At 51.9% G+C, this 22,665-nt stretch overlaps 1 protein-coding gene across 11 annotated transcripts in view; it reads left to right on the plus strand.

Moving 5' to 3' along the window:
- LOC125644432 (ankyrin repeat and fibronectin type-III domain-containing protein 1-like) overlaps positions 1 to 22,090 on the plus strand; it is a 575,682-nt gene extending 553,592 nt beyond the window's left edge. For 10 of the 11 annotated variants that reach the window (XM_048868393.2, XM_075132890.1, XM_048868389.2 and 7 more), the window contains 13 exons: positions 3,176 to 3,266; positions 5,378 to 5,485; positions 6,387 to 6,486; positions 7,143 to 7,275; positions 8,607 to 8,726; positions 9,929 to 10,144; positions 10,991 to 11,157; positions 11,642 to 11,792; positions 12,727 to 12,895; positions 14,325 to 14,491; positions 15,668 to 15,878; positions 17,267 to 17,922; positions 20,908 to 22,090. In XM_048868393.2, coding sequence (XP_048724350.1) covers positions 3,176 to 3,266; positions 5,378 to 5,485; positions 6,387 to 6,486; positions 7,143 to 7,275; positions 8,607 to 8,726; positions 9,929 to 10,144; positions 10,991 to 11,157; positions 11,642 to 11,792; positions 12,727 to 12,895; positions 14,325 to 14,491; positions 15,668 to 15,878; positions 17,267 to 17,922; positions 20,908 to 21,195 — 2,577 coding nt within the window. In that variant the 3' untranslated portion in view covers positions 21,196 to 22,090. The remainder of the gene's footprint in view (positions 1 to 3,175; positions 3,267 to 5,377; positions 5,486 to 6,386; positions 6,487 to 7,142; positions 7,276 to 8,606; positions 8,727 to 9,928; positions 10,145 to 10,990; positions 11,158 to 11,641; positions 11,793 to 12,726; positions 12,896 to 14,324; positions 14,492 to 15,667; positions 15,879 to 17,266; positions 17,923 to 20,907) is intronic. The other variant, XM_048868392.2, reaches the window with a different exon arrangement.
- Positions 22,091 to 22,665: the final 575 nt, after the last annotated feature.

A 22,665-nucleotide genomic window follows, 5' to 3' on the forward strand; every position in this document is an offset into this window, starting at 1 on the left:
TACGTACATTTCAGTGTATAGTCTATAGAGCAGTATTTCCAAGTCATAGAATACCAGGATTGGAAGGGACCTCAGGAGGTCATCTAGTCCAACCCCCTGCTCAAAACAGGACCAATCCCCAATTTTTGCCCCAGATCCCAAATGGCCCCCTCAAGGATTGAACTCACACCCCTGGGTTTAGGAGGCTAATGCTCAAACCACTGAGCTATCCCTCCCCAATACAGTCATTGTCTGTATAAAATTTTAGTTGGTACTGACTTTGCTAGTGCTTTTTATGTAGCCTGTTGTAAAACTAGGCAAATATCTAGAGGAGTTACTGTATCCCATGGAAGACCTCTGTGTACCCCCAGAGGTACGCATACCCCTGGCTGAGAACCACGGCCTTAGCGAACTGGGAACGAGAACCAGCCTCCGGTTCCATCTCTGAGAGCTTACCAAGGTCATGGGATGGTTTGGGCCAATGTCTCTGAAACCCTCAGGGCCCATGTTGCCTGTCAGCTGTCTCCTTCCCAGGGTGCTATGGAGCAGTTCAGAAAGCAAACACAGGAGCCATGGCTCTGGGAAGTGTGGCTCAGTGACGAACTTGACACGTGGCAGCTGAGTCAGAGATATAGCTTTTCAGCCAATATGCCAAGTCTGTCCCACAAACCCCAGCCTGAGTGTGATGGTATTATCTGGAGCAGTGCTGAGGAAGTGAAAAGCCCATTGGAGACTCCTCATCAGCGGGGCAGAGAGATCACGGGAGAGGCTCCTGCAGTGAATGGAGGGAGCTACTGTCTTGGTGTAAGACAGTTCTGCAGTGGGAGGGGAGTTTGAGCAGAGGAGCTAGACCAGGAGTGGCCAACCTGAGCCTGAGGAGGCGTCAGAATTTACCAGTGTACATTGCCAAAGAGCCACGGTCATACGTCAGCAGCCCCCCATCCGCTTCCTCCCTCTCCCCCTGCTCCCAGCGCCTCCTGCCCACCGGCAGCCCTGCCAATTCAGCGCCTCCCCCTACCTCCCCACACCTGCCGATCAGCTGTTTTGAGGCGTGCAGGAGGCTCTGGGGAGGAGCGAGGGCACAGCAGGCTCAGGGGAGGGGGCGGGAAGGGGTGGAGTGGGGGCAGGGCCTGTGGCAGAGCCAGGGGTTGAACAGTGAGCACCCCCTGGCACACTGGAAAGTTGGCGCCTGTAGCTCCAGCCCCGGAGTCGGTGCCTGTACAAGGAGCCGCATATTAACTTCTGAAGAGCCGCATATGGCTCCGGAGCCACAGGTTGGCCACCCCTGAGCTCGACGTTAAAGCTAGACACAGAAGTTCACTATAATGCTATGTCTAGGCTCATGGCGGCGTGTAGAGTACAGGCACTGTGTGTAGCTACACGCCACAGAGGAAGGCTCCGGCAGCTGTGGAGGCCGCAGGGAAGGGCTCCAGTTGCTGGGGAGGCTATGGGGAAGGGCTTTGGTTGCTGAGGAGGCCGCAGGGAAGAGCTCTGGTGGCTGAGGAGGCCGCGGGGAAGGGCTCCGGTGGCTGGGGTGGCTGCGGGGAAGGGCTCTGGTTGCTGGGAAGGGCTCTGGTTGCTGGGGAGGCCACAGAGAAGGGCTCTGGTGGCTGGGGAGGCTGCAGGGAAGGGCTCTGGTGGCTGGGGAGGCTGCGGGGAAGGGCTCTGGCAGCTGGGGAGGCCGTGGGACACTGCACTGCTAAAAATAGAAGTGTGGCAGGGGAAGCATTGCTTGGGCATGTGGAGAGCCTGTAGGGTACATATCCTAGCATTCAGGTGCATAGGGCGCTCTACTCTACTCACCTAAGCCGTGCCTCACCATGTACTGTTTACACCCGTGCTAACTGGTGCCTGTACTCTACACTCCGCTGCAAGTGTAGACGTACCCTACATCACTCACAGTCTGGCATAATTGATCATCTCTGCTCCATACAGCTCCTAGGCTTGAGTAGCAAGGGAAGCTGCAGATCAGCTGGTGCCTTAGCAGAGTCAGATGGGGGCTCTGGGTTGGGATAGTGGGGGTGCTGCAGGGAAAGATTGAGTGTGATTAAATGAGCTGTGTGAGAGGTGCAGGACTAAAGAGCTGGATCAGGATCAAAATGCATTGTCAGAGCTGTGTGTGGACCCGGACAGGAGGAAGGAAGGGGTATTGTAGGTAGTAATGGGAAAGTCCTCAGCAGAGCTGCAGGGCAGTGTAGGACTAGAAAGGGAGGCAGTGCTGTGAGTCAGGGTGGATGGAGCTGCAATAGCAGTGGGATGTTGCAGGTCATAGTAGAAGGTCATTAACACAGTGGGCCAAAGGTGTTTAGGGGCTTTGGAAAATCCCACAAGGTGCCTATCCGCATCTTTAGGCACCTAAAATCGGTCCCACTGTGCCTAGCTCTAACCAGAGCCGCCATTGTTTGTTTCATGAACACTGAAAGCTTTGGTCCATCCATCCATCTCCCAAAAAACCCAAAAGCTCTCAATCCACAAACGCATGGCTTGAGCTGTAGGTCACTGTCAGTTCTGCAGCTGCTTCTGCATGAGCACGGATGACGGCAGGCTACGTCGTTCATTTGGCCCCTCACCTCCCAGCTTGCGGCACTCTCCTCTGTGTAGCAGGAGGAGGGGTGGATAATGCCATGGAGACGCTCCAGGGCAGGGGTGGCCAACCTGAGCCTGAGAAGGAGCCAGAATTTACCAATATACATTGCCAAAGAGGCACAGTAATACATCACCAGCCCCGCCATCAGCTCCCACCCTCCAGCCCCCAGTGCCTCCCACCTGCCAGCAGCCCCACCAGTCAGCACCTCCTGCCTGCCACAATCAGCTGTTTCGCATGGCAGGAGGCACTGTGGGGGAGGGGGAGGAATGACGGCATGGCAGGCTTGGGGGAAGGGGCAGGGGTCTTGGGGGAAGGGGTGTAGCGGGGGCAGGGCCTGGAGCAGAGCAGGGGGTTGACCAGTGAGCACCCCCTGGCAAACTGGAAAGTTGGCATCTGTAGTTCTAGCCCCAGAGTCAGTGCCTATGCAAGGAGCCGCATGCTGAAGAGCCGCATGCTGCTCCGTAGCCACAGGTTGGCCACCCCTGCTCCAGGGGAAGGAAGGCTGCAGGGAACCCTACTCCCTTACAAGTGCTGGGAGCAATGGGATGCTATGAGTCTGTGAGACTTTCCAGTCATATTTACTGCCGCTTACTTCCCCATCCCCTGCAGGGCACAGCCTACTACGTCCAGGTGTCGGCCTACAACATGAAGGGCTGGGGACCCCCACAAGCCTCAGTGCCAACTTTTGCTATCCCCTCCAGTAAGTACGAGCATGGGGGACTGTGGATATGGGAGCTGCTGCTTGCCTCGTGTGAACTGGTTTGGACTTCTGGGTGGTTGTGGATGTTACAGGCCTGACTCCCATTTATAGCAAGAGGCCGCTTTGCACCACTCTGGCAGGCAAAGGGTGCCTGAAAGTGGGAGCAAATGACTTCTACTCACTTTAAGGCCCCTTTACACTTTCCAAGCAGTGTAAAGCAGCTTTATGGTGAATGAAAAGTAGAATCTAGATATCTATCTACTTCTAGATCTCGAGATGTATGTGTAATGGAAATAATGTAGAGATCTAGATCCAGTTTTAGATCTATGTGTATAATAATATAGAGAGATTTGGATGTAGATGTATAATGTGTGTATGTGTTGATCTATATATAAAACTAGATGTAGCTCTGTATATAGAACATATATATAAATAATAAATGGATCTACATTCTGCTATGTGTGTATAATAATGGGTGTATACATGTACAGTAATAGGTATAAATAGTACAGATAGTGCATCTGATTACCATTTACACTGAAATGGCTGTACGCTGTTCTGGCAGTGAGTATAAATTACATTTAGACTCACTTTAAAGCCTCTTTACAGTGCAGGACCAGTGTAAAGCTGCCTTAGCATAATGAGAATCAGGCTGTGCGTGTGTGTGCGTGTGTTTGCATTATATGTGTGCATATTGATATAGCAGGTATGTATAAATGGAGTTGAAGTTAAACAGACTACTGGTTTATTTTTATCTTCTTTAATATTACTCCCCTGTATACAAATCCCTCGCGTTCCCAATGTAATATAGCCAGGCACCTCCCTGGGTGTTTTTAAAGCTCCTAAAAATAGTGCCAAATCCCAGCCAAAGTTAACAGAGCTGAACTTTCCATGGAAAACAGCAGTGTGCCAGACAGGGGGGTTTAAACCAATTTAAGGTACAGCTAATGTAAAAGACCAGTCAGCCCTGATTCCCCCTCGCTCAGTAGCTCTGCCACCTCATAACCAGCTGGAGCTGGCCAAAGGGATTATTTATTTATTTGTCTAGGTGCATTGTGCTCTCAGCACTGACTGGTCTGAGGAAGCTTCAGCTCCAGGGGAGTCCTGGAGGAAGAAACTGGAAAGATTTTTAAACAAACAGTCAAGAGCAGCAGCAGACACGACCTTGTTCTTTACCTTGATTTGTCATCTCCTTCTCCTGGCCACAGCTGTTAACGTCTGACCACTCACAGTTACTGTTGGGTGGGTGTGTGGCATGCAGGTGCTAACCATGGCTAGTGTCTCTCCAAAATCTGAACTGATCCAGAGAGAGAGAGAGAGACAGGGCGAGATGGAGAGTGAAAGAAAGATCTGTGCTGTCTCTGAAGAATGACCCAAGATCAGTCTCTAAAGCCTACTTGCTGCCATGGGACAGTGCAGGTTTTGCATGGCTGTCACAAAATGGGCTCCCACAAAATGGGCTCATAAGAGAAAGGAACATCTGTGTTATTTTTCCGCTGAATCTTGGCTCCCCTCTTCTGTACTCTGTAGCTTCACAAAATATTGGTCCTGATCCTCCGCGAGTGTCAATGTGCACGGCTCCAGTGAAGATAACAGGGCTGCATCCATTTGCATCCTCTGGGGATCTGGCCCAGTATCCCATGCAAGGCATGTAGTTTCTCCTGCCCAGTGAGCCACCCTGGTGACTTCTGTTTTTCTCTAGGCAGTAATGCCTCCCAGCTAGTGTCACTAACTGAGCTCCAAGGGTTGCTCATTTCATCCCATCCATCTCGGGAAAGCGTAGCCATGAGAGGCCTGTGGGCAAGAGAAAAGAAGACAAAGAAGGCTTTCTCACAGGCTCCATAGACCCCTATCCCATGACTTGGCTACAGTAGTTTGCTCCTGCCTATGGAGTGGGCAGATGAGGCAGCCATGAGGTAAAGAACCATGTAGCATGCTGTGACTTCATGGAGACCTGACATTGGAGGGTGGGGTAGAAAATAGAAGGAAACAGCTGTTCCTGAACGTTAGCTGTGAGGCTGAAAGGGGGTAGCTGAGGCTCCATCAGCCTGAGGCAGCTTCAGCACTGGTCAAACCTACACTGGGGTAATAGTCACCCTCCTTCCCCATAGACTGGCGGGAATATGATGGGAGAGCACCAAGGCGCAGGGGACAAGCCGAAGCCTTAGATCACCTTCTCAGCCAGGTGAAGACTGTGCACCAGCATTGTGTCTGCCATGGTGAGTCCGGGTCTGCAGGCCGAGCAAAGCTCACGGTTTCTACAGCACAGGCTAGGATAGCATGTGAGCCAACCCCTACTAGCTAGGAGGAGTTGCTCCGAGGGATGAAATCAGACTAGATAGGCACAAGAGGGATAGTTCTGGTAGCTGAGTTTTAACACTAGAATCAGTACAGCTTGTCCCTCCCTACAGCATGTTCCTTTGCACATTACAGTACTGTTCTTGGTGGGGTGGTGCCCCTTCAGAAGACGTTAGATGGCTTTGGGGTGGGCCTGCCCCCCTCCACTTGCATTGCTTCTTAGCAGAGGGAGCTACTGGGAATCCTGGTACACTGCTGGTATCAGCAGGGTCAGAGGAAATGGGGAGACAAAGCCATTGCCAGTGTCCTGTCTGAAAAGACATGAAGGAGGCAGCCAGGGAAAGCATGAGGGAGGAGATTGTAACCAGCTTCTCTTTAATGGTGAGGAACATCCAGAGGCTCTGGGGTGACTGAGATCTGCACCCCAGTCCTGGTGTGTCACGGAGGCTCCTTTGAGATCACTGGTATTGCTGGCTTCCAGAACAGCCTTTCTCATTGTACCTCTGCATTTCTGCTCCCAGTTCTGGAACTGCAGAAATCTCACAAGCATGTAGCAAGTTAGCAGAGAAGTGGGGCTGGTATCAGGCTGTAGAGCCTTTCACCTACAGGTCACTGGGTCAAACCCAGCCCTGGATCCATGTGGGGAAGCTTGCATCACCCATGTACCATATACCTGGTCTCTGATTAAAGACAGAACTGTCACCCCAGCACCATTCACTGGTACTAAGCATTTCCAGGGTCAGCATGCTGTGGTGGTGGGCACTGTACAAATAGCACCCCCACACCCCGATTTACTGTGCTCTATGCTGCCTTGTTCTCCAGAGTCCTGCAAGAACCAGACACAGAGCAGGAAGCACTCGGTCTCCAAAAGCCTGAAGCACCTTTTCCACCCTGGCAGCAAGTTCTTAAAGACTCTGAAAAGGTAAGTGTGGGTGAAATGGCAGGGGCGACCCTCTGCTCAGGGTGTCCCTAGGCCTCTGCCTGCCAGAAGCTGGGACTGAATGACAGCGAATGGATGACTCAATAAATTGCCTGGTTCTGTTCACTCCAGCTGAAGCATCTGGCACTGGACACTGTCAATGACGAAGTGCTGGGCTAGATGGACCATTGGTCTGACCTAGTATGGCCGCTCTTATGTTCTAATATCTGGGAGCATGTCTCCCATCGTAGACTCATACCATGCTGTCATGGTGTAAAGCGGCCTGGACTTGGCTTCCTGCATGTGATAAAAACAAAAGCAAAACTTAATGAAAAATCTGGGCTTCAATAGCAAAAGCTGTTTCTGCTCTTGGAGGAGATGGGCTCGTCCTCAGGGATGAGCCAGTCAGCAAGGGGAGCTGGCCACTGGCTTGCATCAGCATCGGGGACAGTGGACCTCTGAGGGGCTGCAGAAAACAGTCATTTAGGAAATCTTTCCCCTTGCTCTTACACACACCTGCTTTCCCTGCTTTCCTGCATCTCGAAGTCCCTGCTTCTAGGCTCCCCTGTGCACTCTGGGAGAAAGACACCTTTGGAAACTAACCTACCCCGCAGCAATAATGGGCTTTCTCCCAAAATCTATCTCCTTTCTCACCACAGGGGCCTGTATCTCACCTCCATCTTCTACAAAGATGACAACATCCTGGTGACACATGAGGATCAGATCCCTGTGGTGGAGATAGATGACACCTACTCCTGCCTACTCATGCAGGACTTCCTTTGGTTCACCAAGGTAACACATGTGGCTGCTCTGTCCTGCGTGCTATGGCCTTAGCACCTGTGATTGCAGGCCACCTTTCCTATGCCGCCACTGTTGAGGCACTGGTGAAATTAGGGCTCAGGGCAGTACACCATCCAGTTAAGTGCTTTGCTGCAGGATTCTTTTAACAAGATCAAGGAAAGACTCAGATTTTACCCACCAGTGTCTGAAGCCAGCCTTGTTCCATTTCTATTGCTGAGTAGATGTAGTAGCCCCATAATGATTTACTTCTGCAGTTCTTTCACCCTCAGCTAACTGGATCTGGGTTTGTCCTGAGGGCTGAGGTTTAGCTGGATTGAGAACAGTTGTACCATGTCAGAGGCAGCCTAGGTGGATGAAATTAGTGGGTGCTACTTCTGTGACTTACACCAAGGATTCAGACCACTGCACATTCAGACCCTGGGCTTCTCGATGTTGTCTCTGGACATTTCTCTGTGATGCTACCCTCATGTGTTCAACACAGCATGGCTATAGAATACCATAGAGAGCTCATTGCAGTGAGACACTGGCAGAGCCAGCATGAATCAAGCTGTATGACTAGTGCCAACCTCCAATTGGCAGCCACTGACACCAGTTGGGGTGACTGTTCCAGGACTGTAGCTCGTCCCACTTTCTGTACTAATGGAGAAACCTCCTGGAAGATGCTTCCACACAGCCCAAGCACTGACGACATGCCTGAAGCCTTTAACGGAGAAGAAACACAACATATCCGCTTGCAGTGGCCCACATAGAACCCCTCTTGTGTTTGCCCATTGTGTGCCACCCATCTATGCTGCTGCGGATTTGTACCATCTTTCTCTGAAGGGATATTCTGCCTCTTTGTCAGCAGCCTTGTGTTTGACTGTGTCACTGCTGCCTTTTGCTGCAGCAGCAGCGTTGAAGGACCAGCGTTGTCACTTCCGTAGGCTCATGCAGAACTAGGCATACAGGATACCACTGTAGTGCAGCGTGTTCCGGAGGCAGCACTGAAGTGGTGGAAAGGGACGCTGCCAAGTAGTTCAAGACCAGCATTTGATCTCCCATATCTTAAAATGGTTCTAATCTGCTGAGGAGCACCCTCTGGGATGTCCCAGATGTAGGTTTAAAAAGGCCTCGATTGCAGAGATGTTAAAATGCACGGACAAAATTTATGTAGGACCTACACAAATCCAGTGTTTTATTTTTGCTCCTGTACTGTGTAGCTGTCCCTCGTCTCTGAGCTGTGCTGACATTGCTGGGGGTTGAACAGGTCTCCTGGGTGACAGGCGTGTTATAAAATCCTAGGTGGGGGTGTGTTGTTGATGGCTCTGCTCCATACACTGCAGGTTGCTTGCATGTGGGATGAGATCTTGTGGCTGCGTCAGTGTCTCACCGTCTCCCAGTCATCCTGCTCCTGTGTCCTGCAGACGCGCTTCAAGATGCTGCTGGCCATCTCACAAATGCAGGTGGGAGGAGGTGCATGAGAAAGAAGCAGTTGGCCCAACAGCCCCGCTGTGTGTGGCATCTCTTATCGAGACAGGCTCGCTGTACCAATCCAGTAATGTCAGCAGGGGGACATTCCGACCTGGGAATCCTACTGCAGTATTACATGGACGTGATGCCGTGAGACACACCCAGTCACTCCCTACCCTACTTAGCAGAACATAAGGACCTAGTGTGTGATAGACTAGGAGATCCAATTTGGATGATAACTAGGGAGATCCAAGTTGGGTGATAACTAGGGCCCTACCAAATTCGCGGCCGTGAAAAACCCATCACGGACCATGGAATCTGGTCTTCCCTGGTTAAATTTAGTCTTTTGTGTGCTTTTACCCTATATTATACAGATTTCACCTGGGAGACCAGCATTTCTCAAACTGGGGGTCCTGACCCAAAAGGGAGTTGCAGGGGTGTCACAAGGTTATTTTAGGGAGGTTGTGGCCTTCAGAGCTGGGCAGCTGCTGTCTGAGGGCCCAGTTCTGTGGGCAGCGGCAGAGAAGTAAGGGTGGCAGTACCATACCAGGCCATCCTTACTTCTGCGCTGCTGCTGACGGCAGCTCTGCCTTCAGAGCTGGACTTCTGGCCTGCAGCCGCCGCTCTCCAGCTGCCCAGCTCTGAAGGCAGTGCCGCCGCCAGCCGCAGTGCAGAAGTAAGGGTATCAGTACCGCAACCCACACTATAATAACCTTGCGACCCCCACCCTCCCACAACTCCTTTTTGGGTCAGGACCTCTAAAATTACAACACCGAGAAATTTCAGATTTAAATAGCTGAAATCATGAAACTTATGATTTTTTAAAGCCTATGACCATGAAATGGACCGTGAATTTGGTAGGGCCCTAATGATAATCCCGGGTTTTAGCCCACCAGTCTTACCAGTGCCCTGGACCACTATCGCTTTCTTTGTCCTCTCCAAGTCTGCCAGGCTAAATGCTGCAGCTGAGGGGTGTAGGGTGGTATATGAAGAGGGTCCCCCATGCATGCCCCGGCCAAGACTACATAGACAAAGGATGCCCATGCCCTTCATAACCCACCACTCCAGCCCCCTCCCCAGTCACAGAAACAGCCTCCTCTCAGGATATGGAGTGGCTAGCTTCCTGCAGAGCCAGGTCAGTCAGTGCTGCCCCATAACAAGTCTCCTATCTATGTCTATGTCTATGTCTATGAAGGGGCTGCTAGGAATCCAGGACCTGGGACAGGTCTTCTTTGAGCCAATCAAAGACAAGCAGGGCAACATCTTGATAGTGACACTGAAGGAGGTGAAAACCAACCAGACCTTTGAGAGCGTCCGCTGGGTCCCACTCTCCAAGCTGCAGACAAGCCGCAAGTCCATCTCCTCTCCAGAAGAGCCCACCTCTCTGGATATGCTGCTGATAACAATGCAGGTGGCCATTCTCATGCCAAAGGAGGGCTTGGAAGGGGGGAAAGGAATCATGGAAAGTTTTAGGAAAATAAGGCCCAGGAGCCGAACTGGGCTTTGCATCTCCTGAGCAGTCTGTGGCAAGTCCCCTCAATGTGGTATTTAGTTCTCCAAATACTTGTTTACCTTTTTTTTATACCAGTTACTCCTATTGCTTCCCTGGTCTGTTTCTTTCCCCAGCCTGTTAGCAAACCTCTGCAAAGAATTTCCCCTTCCCTGATGGCCTGGCCTTACCTTTGTCTTTGCACCCTCTGATTCTCGTACTGCAGCCTCTCTCCTTTCTCTTCCCTTCAGACATGTGTCTGTCTCAACAAGATCTCCTCAAGCACCTGTACAAGGGGCTCTTGAGGCAGCTGACACAAAGCCACTGTCAGTGCCAGCTAGGATTAGCAGCAGGCAAACCACAAAAAGTTTGGTTGTGAGGCTCTCGAATCTCAGGGGATTGCAACATGGGGCTGGCAATCTGACAACAGGCTCTTTTGTGTGGTTGCCAGTCCTTCTAGTTCTCTGCTGTTGGGGCGCCGGTCCTGGCTGAAGACTGGAAGTGCAGATGAAATGACTGAACAGAACTCATTCAAACTGCACACGCGGTTCAGTGTGAGGCTGAGGCCTGGTTTGGTTCTTAATTTATCCAGGTCTGTTCACCCCTCTGCCTAGGACTCCGAAAGGGCAAGTTTCCCCAGAGCTACCCCTGACAGCCCCAGTTCTGCCATTGTCCGTCTGCAGATTGTGTGTAGAGGTAGAGAGGAAGAGTGTGAGGGAGAGTCCTGCCATGTGAGATGCTTTATGTTGACCTCTTCTTCCTCCTCAGGACAAACTGGCTTACCACCAGAGAAGCAGCCAAGCCCTCGCCCCAGGCCTCTACCTGGGCTATCTGAAGCTCTGCAGTGCAGTAGACCAGATCCGAGTGCTGGTGCCTGAAGAGTTACCCAACATCCTTTGCCATGTGAAAATTCGGACCAATCCCAACATCTCCAGGTGGGCATGCACAGCAGCTGAAGTCCTGAGTGGCTTAGCTTGGCCAGCCAAGATCATTTCTCGAATCCAGACCCCAAAATCCCACCTTTGCTGCCTGCCTCTCCCACACTGTCATCCCTGCCGTTAGCTTTACATTCTGCTCCAAACCCAGTCCATGGCTGCCTGGGACATCCAAGGCACCAGCTGCTCTGTGAGCTATAATTAAACCATGACCCAGTGCTATCCTCTGTAGCCAAGATTTAAACCAAGGCACTGTGCTCTTCCCTCTTGCTCTTTCACCAGCTAGGAGACTGTTATGAGGAGCTGCTGGCTACCATTTAGATGCCTCCCTGAAGGAAGGTGAAGCTTAGGCTGCATTTCAGGGATGAATGCCATGGTTCACAGTACATACCTGCTAATGCATGCTCACTGACACGTGGCTGTGGACAGTCCTGAACGATGGCAAGTCTCTGGTTTCTCTCTGTGATTGTCTCTTGTTCTCCAGGGAGGAGTGGGAGTGGCTACAGAACCTGGCCAATTTGGAGGAGCCAAGTCCCACCGAGCCAGAGTTTGAGACTTCCCAGAACCCCTTGTATCAGGAGCTCCAAGGGGCCATTAAGGAGCTAGTGAACCTGGTAAACATCCCCCTGCAAGAGGTAAAAGTGGGAGCTGAGGGGTGTGGGAGGAATGGCGGGAGCTGTGGTCCACACAGCCTGCTGGCTTGTGCCGTGGCAAACCAGCTGTCTCAGCCTCTGGAGGCGGGACTGGCCCCTTTGTGGTTAAAGTGTTCATTGTATTCCCTTGCCCCACAAACTGAATTGAGTTTGTGGGGCTACAAGCATGTCTCTGTCCCTGCCCCAGAGGCAGAGCTGGGAGCTGCTCTCCGAGTTCGGCACCTCCTCAGTAACTGCCCTTGGGCCCAAAACAAAACGGTTGTGTTTTGATTGGCAGTAGCACCTGGCTCTGCCTGAGGCGACTTGTTTCAGCTCACTACAGTGATGGGACCCCTCTTCCAGCTAACCTCTGGTAGGAGCTGGACTCACTGGGGCACACTGAGAACTGATCCCTTTTCCTCCATTCAATTTCCAACCCAGGGTCCTGATTCAGCAAGGTCCATAGGCAGGTGAGCATCCTAATGCTTAACATTAGGTACATGCATAAATACCTTGCTGGATTGGGGCTGAGGTCACTGCAGGGGTGGGTGGAGGGTCTCTCTCTCTCTTGGATTTTGCTCTAAAGAAGTCTAAAGAAGCAGCATAGAGGCTATCGGAGGAGGTGAGGTGTCCAAGCTATCCCAGAACAAAGAGGATTTGGGATGGTAGTACAGCATAACAAAGCAATGGAGCCTGGCACCTGGGGAGTAAATGATGGATGCCAATTATCTCCCCAGTGGGGAGGTCCGATGGGAGCCTTTGTCATATGGGAAGTGGTGACGTTCAAAGCATGCTCGGTGGGCAGGGGAGCGCTCTGCCATCAGCCATGCTTTGGGACATTTCTGTCTAAGACGAAGAGGGGTGATGATTTTGCACTGCTCTGGTTACACTGGTGGAAATAACGCATTGTTCCTGCTTTTCTCTTTGAATGCTGCAGGCTAAAGATTTCCGTCTGTACAGTCAGGAGGTGCTAGACTTCGGGGGACAAGTCTCCTTTCTCCTGCTGCTTCCTCCATCTGATGACGTCTGCACTGCCCCGGGCCAGAACAGCCCATACACCCCTCGCTCTGGCTTCCTCACGCTGCCTCTCCAGATCTTTGAGCTAGGTGAGAATGTCAACAGAGGAAGCCCAACCATCCCTGCCTCCTGTGTCCTCTAATCTTGGATCTGAATGTGACCTGCACAGTACTGCTCCAGAACACCTCCATCTTGCCCTTCTCCTGCCTTCCTTCCCCTTCACAAGCCTTTGGGCCCTGCAGTGATAGGCAGTGCCTTCCCCCTGCTTAGGGGCACGTTCCCCTGCCCTAACAAAGCCAGCTGGGAGGAGTTAGCCTTCCAGGGGTTTAGAGAGTCACCTCAGTGCTGAGCTCCACCACAGTTAGGGCAGGAGCAACCCCACCTTAGAGAGGGCCATTGGAGTTCCTGGAAGAGGAGCTTTTAGAGTCTGGTGGGGTGCAGGTCCCCCAGGGAAGGAGAATGTGCAGAAGGGGTTCTCAAAGCTTCTCAGGTGCCAGGGAGCGGGTGGGAACTCACACTGTTGTGGGCTTTGTGATTGTCTTGCCTGTCCTTGGTAACAGGAGTGCTGATACCCCCATGGAGAGGTGGGTATTTTCTCCCATGTCGCAGTGATCCACCTTGATCTCTCCTGTGTGGTGGAAGGGGAAAGTCTCCTGTTGTCCTTGTTAAGTGGGATTGTCCTGTAGTGTCTGCAGGAGCCAGGGGCTCCAGGGGAGAAAGCAGGACTGTGGCTCCAGAGAAGCAAGGCGCTGGGATAGCTGCTGTAGGTACAAAGCCTGCTTTTGCCACGCAGCTTGCTGATGAGGGCAGACTGAAATGGCTCAGTCTGCTGGGTCCACTCAGGGCTTACAAGAACGAGCCTTTTGCTTTTGTAGGTGGTGCTGCTGAGTGAGGTCTTTCCAGCTGCCTGGACTGCTAACCACACTAGCTTGTTCATCCCCCAGCTCTTCAGAGAGCAGTGTGATAGATGCTAGCAGCACAGTGACAGTGAATGGCAGGTGCAGCAGACATTGCCTCTCTCTGGTATCCCAGCTCAGCCCCCCGTCACGCACTCTCTGCATTCCTCTGGGCAGCCACCAGGGGGAGAGAACAATGGCTGCCCCTTGTTACAGCTCAGATACACCTGTGAGGAGGGCCAGTCCCTCCATCCCGTTCCAGCAACCTCCATAAAGGATGTCACTTCTCTGAAATAATGCTAAATCCAGTACCTGGACCTGGGCTAGCACTGCAGCATGGGAACCGTTGCAGAGCCTGCGGTGATAGCAAAAGATGGGCCTTTGTCCATACTCATTCAGTCCTGCTTTCCCCAGCTGTGGGTTTCACCCTCAGTAATGGAGAACACCCTCCCCTCATGTGGTCTGGGCAGAATTCAGCCTTCATGTGTGTGCAGTCCTGTCCTCGGAGTCCTTGATGCATCTCTGCCGGGTTCAGTCTGTTCACACAGCATCAGCCATTCCCACCTCGCAGTGCCCCTCCCACCATCGCATGCCCTTCCCCTCTCGCCTTTTGCTTTTCCAGTTCACTTCTTCACGTATGACCGAGAGTTCATCAGCCAGTATTGCCAGGTGTCCGCGCTCCTGGAGCTTGAGTCTCTCCTTTCCCAGCAGAGCCTCAGGGAGGCCTTCTCAGACGCTGAGCTCTCCACAGCTAAGCAGAGGCACCAGCAGGTTCAGGACTACATACAGGTGTGTGGCAGAAGAGGGGCGCAGTGGGTGGGTCCTGCTCTGGGCTGGGCTGCTATGCCAGCATTCTGTTCACCCTGTACGGGTTGTCCAGAGGGTCCTGTGTCCATCATCAGATTACCCACTTTAGGTTGGTATGATCTGGCATGGATCTCCCTCTGCCAGCTGTGCATCATCTACAGATCACAGGCCCAGAACCTCAAAGGTATTTAGGCTCCTAGCTCCCATTGGAATCAATGGGCATTAGGAGTTTAAAACTTTTGAGGCTCTCGGCCATTTCCACTGTAGTTATCAGCTCTACTGTCCTGCATCTAGGTACTTTTACGGTGCTTCTCTGACCTAGCAGTGATGGTCTGCCGGGGAAGTGGCTGCAGCAGGCGCTCTGTCAAGCCACCCCTGCTCTGAAGCAATGCTCCCATTAACAATGCTAATGGCAAGCCCAGGTCTCCCACCTTGTTCTCATAGCCTGAAACCTGCCCTGCTGGGACTGGCTTTGGAAGTGCATGCTGGGTATGCAAATGCAAAGAGCACGCCATGCCTTTGCTTCCAGAGTTTCCATTGCCAGAGCAAGGAACTCTTGCAAATGGGACAGGCTTTGCAGAGGCCATTAGGTGAGCGTGGTAGCACATTGCTGTGCTTAGGGCGCCACGCTGGGAGCTAAGAGAGCTGAGTTCTGTTCCTGACTCTGTCGCTGACCTGGTTCCAGACCACCGTCACCACTCTGTGCTGCAGTTTCCTCTTTTGACAGGGGAGAGGAAGCATGGCCCAGTGGCTAGTTCATGGGAGATCTGGGTTCAATTCCCTGGTCTGCCACAGATGTCCTTGATTCCCCTCTACAACCGGGATAAGAGCCCTGCCCTACCCCTGGGGCATTGTGAGGGTCAATACACTAAAGATTGTGAGGCACTCAGATGCCTGGCATGGGGGCCAGCTCAGTACCTGAGATGTATAGATAAATTCTCACCCCACCTTTACAAAGTGCTTTCAGATCAGCAGATGAAACACCTTACACAATTGCTACGTGCTGTTATGTCCAAGGGATTCTGGGGCTCATGAGACAGCAGTGCCATCCTCTGTCTTTTAGCATTTAGGGACGTGTGACCTTGCCTGTGGTTGTTTGGGGCTAGGGAGAGACCTGTTATTTTTTTTAAACGGGTTCTTTATCTTTCTCCCTGGCAGCAAATGGAGGAGATCTGGCGTGAGATGCGCTGGATGATGGACGCCTTGCAGCATGCCCGGTACAAGCAGCCGTCTTGTGGCGTACCTCTCATCTGGTTTCTCAGTGAATCCAGCAGTGCAATGAAGGAGAAAACACAGTCCACATCATCGCACCTGGACTACCTCCCCTCACCTACCCCATCTCCGGAAACCAGCCGCAAGTTCAACTCTGGTAAGGGATCCTGGCGTGTTATGAAGCACCTAGTCGGGTGGTGCCTAGTCAGTTCATGTTTTATCATACAACTGGGAATGTTGCAGCTGCTTGTAAATATTCTGTGAATGAAATCTGATTGGTGAGTTTTCAAAGTCCAATGGGTCTGGCATTCTCCGATCCTTCATGGAAACCTATTTCAGGTTAGAGTGGAAGGTTTTGCTACCCAGATCCCATCTGATGCTTGCATTAAGGCTATGAATAGAAAAATGACTCTGTAATGATGGTATCTAATTATTCCAGATATGCTCTATATGCTTTATTATCCCTTATTATTATTATTATGGTTCCTAGAAGGCTCATTCATGGATCTGAGCTCCATTGTGCTAGGCACACACACAAAAAGATAGGCTCTGCCCCAAGCAGCTGATCATCTAAGTACAATTTCAATAGCTTTCATACCCAGTTGGCTCAGCTCACAAGTCATAACAGGTGCCTCTAAGTAACAGCACTGCAGACTCCACCTGGGATCTGGAAAATAAATCTAGTGCATCCTGTCTCCAGTACCATCACCAGTGATAAAGGTTTGAGGAGCTAGGTTGGAGACTCACATCGCAATTGGCTGCCTGGAATCACAACATAGCCAACAGCTGCGTTCATGAATCAGGGGGTAGGCTAGATTCCAGATCACTCAGATGGCTTGGCATATTTCTCTGACTCCGTGCATAGGGCTCTGAAAAGCAAGAGGCAGCAGACAGCTGCAAAGCCAGGGTGGCATTTACATAGCTGAATGAGTACCATGAGCCCCATGTTAAGTAGGCCCTGCCCATGAGCGAACAAGCAGCCCTGGGAAGGAGGAGTCAAAGGTGGGCCTTGAGAACTCCGACACAGTGGCTTCATGGTCTGGGGGGCGTTCACCAGAAGTCAAGGAGGAGGGTGGAATGTTCGCTCAGAAAGCGTCATTTTTCTGCAGCTCTCATGCTGAGTGAACAGATCCATCTCCAGCTGTGCAGTGTAGGGGAAAAGGACCGGGAGCTGGAACAATGCCAGCAGTGGGGAGGACTGAAGCCACCTGGTAAATGTCACATTCTGGTTGTTCAAACTGATATTTAGTGGCTCTGATTTTAATTCTGGCCATAGGCTTTCACTAGTAAATGTCAATAAAAGCTGGAAATCAGGAACCTAGAGGATAAAGCTATTTCTTGCCTTCAGACTCATAGATTTGCTCACTTGTGACCTTTGCAGCCAGACATTGACTAAATCAACTTACCCAAGGTAGAGGCACAAAGTAGGGGGGTGATGCCTTCTGGTTTTTGCTGCCTGGACTCCAAATCATACTCAGACAGCTTCACTGGCCTTTTGCATTGACTCAGAGAAATGATGACCCTACTCTTCCTTTTCATTCCCAGCAGATTCCCACGGGATCTCGGATGAGGAGGGCTCGTCAGAGGTGTTCCTGGCTACAGACAGCGATTATGATTCCAGCAGGGCCCAAAGCCCCAAGGAGCTGGACCTGGTTTACTCCTCGGGGCCTGAGTGCTGTGGCAGAAAAATTGCCCGAACCTTGAGGGACAGTGCCCCTGACGTCCTGCAGAGCCATGAACTCAAAGCCCCACCGCTGCTCCCGGAGGAACCCCGGCCACCCCCAGAGCTGTATGACAGCGACTTTGTCCTCCCCAGCCGGCAGATTGAGCTCCTCCGCATCACAGAGAAGCGTCAGGCCTACTGCGTCCGCACTAGCAGCTTGGATTTCCCCAAGCCCCTCTTTCAGGTGGCCAGGAAGTCCTGTCCTGGCTCCGTCGATAGCTCCCCAACAGAAACCAGGACAGCGGGCCAGTGCAGCTTGCTCAGGCTGGAGACTGGCTCAGCTTTCAGCCCTGAGCACAGCCGGGCTGTTGAAAGCTCTGAACCTGTCTTCCGGACGCGCTCAGCAGAGTGGACTCGCACCTTCCAGGAGCCACCAGAGCCAGGATACATAGCAAACCGGGGGAAGAAGCCAGGCTCAGCCACCTTACGGGTCTGTCCTCAGTACGAAACCGGACTGTCCAACGAGACCAGCGTTAAGGTATCACCGTGCTCCCAGGGCAGCAGGAAAGTCTGCTGCGAACAGCAACAATAAAGCCCAGCTTTGGTGATGTAAATAGGGCTTGGGGGGGAGCACTTGATGAGGGGGCTCTTTGCCCGTAGGCCTGAGAATACTGCCTTTGTCCAACCTTCCCACTGAGGCTTTTCTCCTTAATATTTTCTGCTCTTGCTGCTGCCATCACAGCTGCTCCACAGTGCAGCATGGCCACTGACGTCCCAGCAGGCTGAGATGACAGGAGCTGACACCCACTGTGTCGGCAGCAGTACCCCACCTCTCCTGTGCCAGTGCGGCTGATCTGATGCTAGAGATGGCAGGAGAGTTAAGGAGCAAGGGCCAGGTAGACAGGCCTGTGCTGTTCCCAATGCGTGCAGCCTTGCCAGAAGCTGGGGTTGATGGAGATACTGGCCGGTGCAGAAACCCTGTGTCCAGGGAGCTCTTTTCGATAGGGGCATGCATCTTCCCTCCCTCCCTCCCCTCCTCTAATGCTCCACCACTCCATAGTCCACGGCCTCCTTTCTGGGCCACTAGAGAGTTGTTTAATTCGACAGTTAGATGCAATGCAACATGACAGAACAAGGAGCAATGGTCTCAAGTTGCAGTGGGGGAGGTTTAGGTTGGATATTAGGAAAAACTTTTTCACTAGGAGGGTGGTGAAGCACTGGAAGGGGTTACCTAGGGGGGTGGTGGAATCTCCTTCCTTAGAGGTTTTTGAGGTCAGGCTTGACAAAGCCCTGGCTGGGATGATTTAGTTGGGGATTGGTCCTGCTGTGAGCAGGGGGTTGGACTAGATGACCTCCTGAGGTCCCTTCCAACCCTGATATTCTATGATTCTATGACTCTGTGTTCTCCTGGGTCACCATTCCCACAGTGTATCCTGGGTCAGTGTCCCTTGCAGTGATCCCATGGCTTATCCTGGGTCACCGTCCCCTCCCCAGTGTTCCTGCTCTTTATCCTAAATCACTGTCCCTCCCCCAGCCTTCCTGCTCTTTATCCTATGTCATCGCATCCTCCCCCAACCTTCCTGCTCTTTATCCTATGTCATTGCATCCTCCCACAACCTTCTTGCTCTTTATCCTACGTCATCGTATCCTCCCGCACCATTCCCGCTCTTTATCCTACATCATTGTATCCTCCCCCATCCTTCCTGCTCTTTATCCTGTCATTGTATCCTCCCCGCAATTTTCCCACTCTTTATCCTGGGTCACCGTCCCCTCCCCCCCGCCTTCCCACTCTTTATCCTGGGTCATCGTCCCCTCCCCCAGCCTTCCCGCTCTTTATCCTGGGTCACCGTCCCCTCCCCAGCCTTCCCGCTCTTTATCCTACATCATTGTATCCTCCCTGCAGTATTCCCGCTCTTTATCCTGTGTCCCGTCCCCTCCCCCAGTTGATCCTATGTAGCGAGCCCCTCCCTTCCCTCAGCCCCCAGGGCCAAGTAGCTGTGCAATCAGCAGGGGGCCCCTGTGTGGGGAGAAGGAAGAAGGGTCCTCTCCTCTCTTACTCTGAAGAAGTTGGCAACTAGGCTGCTCTTGCTCACGGAAGTGGGACCACTCTCCCTTCACTGTAAGGACAGTTTCCTCCCCATCTATGAATCCCGCTCCAAATGACCCTTCCTAGCTTTCTCCATCAACTGACTTCAGCCTGCCGTACCCTTCTGCCCTCCCGAGCACAGGCTTACTCCACTCCTTCAGCCTCAGTCTTCTCTCCGGCATCTCTCCCAAGTCTGAGCAGGGAAGGGCTGTGTTCTGTCCCTCGCACTGGCCCTTCTCTGGCGTGGGCTCCCTTCCTCCCTTCAAGACATGGAGCCTCTTTCCCTTTGAAAGTATCTCTTTCACTCTTCTGGGAAAGCGACGGGTCTGACAGAGCAGCCTCTGCCGCTCCTGCCCTTGTAACTGCAGAGAAGGACAGCACTGACGTCTACAGGTTTTTCTGGCCCTCGAGGGGAGCGCAGATAACGAGTGCTCTCTATTTATCTAGCAGGGAGTTACAAGCAGAGGATAATGTGACTCTTTGAGTTTATTTTTCCTTTTCAAAGTGACCATCACTTTCTGTGCAAACTGAGCCTGCCCCTTGGGGTCTGTCCAGTTGCCTGGCTTTTGCTGCTGCAAAGGCAGGACGCGCCTGCTTTAAAGCATTTTCTGCTGTCCCCAAGGATGCCAGGCTAAAAACACAGGGCTGGGTGCTCAGCTGCTGCAAGGCGGCTTAGCCCCACAGGCTGGCTGAGGAGCTGCACCGCACCACACTGCAGGGTGTTGCACGTAGCTCTCATGAGTGTACCAAGGGAAACGGGAGCTTGGCGCCCCTGTGCTGATGGGAAGAGCTGCCTGCTTCAAACCCTCGGGACCAGCCTGTGCCTCTGACAGGGTAGGTCTGCACTTGGAGCTGGAGAGGTCATGTCCAGCACAAGGCGACATACTCACACTAACTCTGATCCAGCTGGTGCACTAACGGTAGAGGGTCGCCCCCCGAAGTGGGAGAGGCTAGAGCTGCCCCGAGTCCATCGCCATCCAAGACAGTGAGTATGTACTGGAGGTGGCTAGCCCCCCCTGCTGCTCTTGCTGCCATGGCTACCCTCAGTGCTTTGCGCACTAGCTGGACCAGAGCTAGCATGGGCATGTCTCCTCGAGCTGGTCATGACACCTCCAGCTCGCAGTGTAGACCGTAGTTGACAGCCCCAAGCTGAGAGGAGGTTAGCTGCTTGTCAGTGATTTAAAATTCAGAGGGCAGTCCCCATCAGACTGTCTCAAGGACAAAGAAGGACAGAATTAGCCCCCAGCTAGGGCCCTAATCCTGCACATGCTTCACATTGTGTGCAAGCGTTTGCAGGATTGGGGCTAGGTCCCTAAGTCCTTTCACTTGCAAGGGATCTGCCCAGGATGCATTGGTTCATGCCTGCGGGCTTGTGACACCTCCTGGTTCTCTTATTCCCCGCTGACCATCTGTCTCTCTGCCCCTGTCTTTCTGCAGCTGCACATCACCACTCAGATGTCGGCAGAAGAGGTGGTGAAGCTGGTGGTGCTGGAGATGAATGAGGTCTCCCGGAATGTGCTGGGCAATGTAGACGCCTTCTGCTACAGCGAGGATCAGCTGGATCACTTTGGACTAGTGTTCGTGTCAGACGACACCGAGCAGTGGCTGCCCGATGACTTCTTACCCCTCTCTCTCCACAATGCCTGGCCTGAGGGGCGGTTCTATGTCCGAATCAAAGAGACATCCCCTCTTTTGTTCCAGTACGGGCCAGCGACCACAGTATGAGAGGAGGGGAATGGACAGGGTAAACTAGAGGAACCTCAACTTCCACTGAGCAAACAGCTCGTCTCCAATGCTTCCTTCCTACTCAGATACCCTCTCATTAGACATCCCCAGGGTGGAATAGGATCACACTGGGCTGTGTATTACTTGTTTGTGGGGTTTTTTAACCAAAGACACATCAAAACCTGGTTTTTATGACTGCAAGAGATGAGGGTGGAGCACAGGAGACCTCACAGCCTCCGGGGGGAGGAGTAGCTGGAATGGGACTTTTGAAAGTCAATATTTTGGGGGGAGGGAGGAAGGGTGAGTAGAAAAAAATCACAAAAAGGCAGCAGCAGCAATACATAATTCTCCTCCTCCCTCTGACAATCTAAGTTGGGGATTTATTGAAGGACAAGCCAGAGATTTCCAGGCAGCGCGGAGAGTGTGGATGGAGGAAGGAGGTGACTTGCAAAGGTGTTGCAGAGAAGATTGTTTTGTTAACTGTCCTTGTTTCTATAGCTGGAGAAACACGTTATTGCACACAGTTCTTGGAACAAACTGATTTTTTCCCCTTAAAAAAAAAAGTGTAAGAGACGTGAGAGCTGTGTGAAAGCCGGACATCCTTTTTACTTGTTTTAAAGGCAAAAGGACATCCCACACACACGTGCACACACACACACATTCACACTCACTGATGTTACCACTATAGGTTTGCTACAGAGAATTTCCCACAGTGCATTTAGCAGTGCTGTTGGGTTTTCTTTCTTTTGGTTACCGTTTTATTCTGGTGATTGTGATTGGCCTCTCTTGTATCTCCAATAGCATGATGTTTTGTTAGCGACTAGGTCTCTTGTTAACTAAGGTTGTTTTTTTGAACTCCTGTGGTCCATAGTAAAAATGGCTGTGTTGCTGAGAATGTATCACATTTTTACTTCTCTTGGCCTGATGCATAGTGCACATTTTCATAGCCTATGTTACTGGGATGAGGTTCTGAATTTAAACTCTGGACTTCCCACAGCCTGCAGACTGTTTAAAAGGACACTGTGTTCTGTAATTCCGTGGAAGGAGGTTTGGCAGGGGAATTAAACCATTGTCTGAACCAGTGGAAACTCACACACAAGAGCATTGTGGTAGGGCTGGAGGATCAGAGAATGAAAAGGATTGTAAACTTACAGTGAAACTGATTAATCTAGTTTCATGGCCCAAGCTGAGAGACAGCAACGGGAAAACAGAACCTAAAGGGTGAACAGTAAGTTAGATGTTAAAACTATTTGTTTGCAGTAATCAAAGGTGTAATTAGTAACAGGATAAGGATAGTATGATTTCTATCTTGACAGTGCCCCTGTCTTCCCCTCTCTGTTTTATCTTAGGTTAGGCACAGATCCTGTAATGCCCCATTGGGCTCCATGCAGACACAGGCATCACCCCACATTTCAGGATTGGTGCCTTAATGGTTATACATGCAGCCGTTCTGAGGGCTAGCTGCTGCCA

Source organism: Caretta caretta, chromosome 10 (assembly GCF_965140235.1).
Source record: "Caretta caretta isolate rCarCar2 chromosome 10, rCarCar1.hap1, whole genome shotgun sequence".
In the NCBI taxonomy this organism is placed as follows: domain Eukaryota; kingdom Metazoa; phylum Chordata; order Testudines; family Cheloniidae; genus Caretta; species Caretta caretta.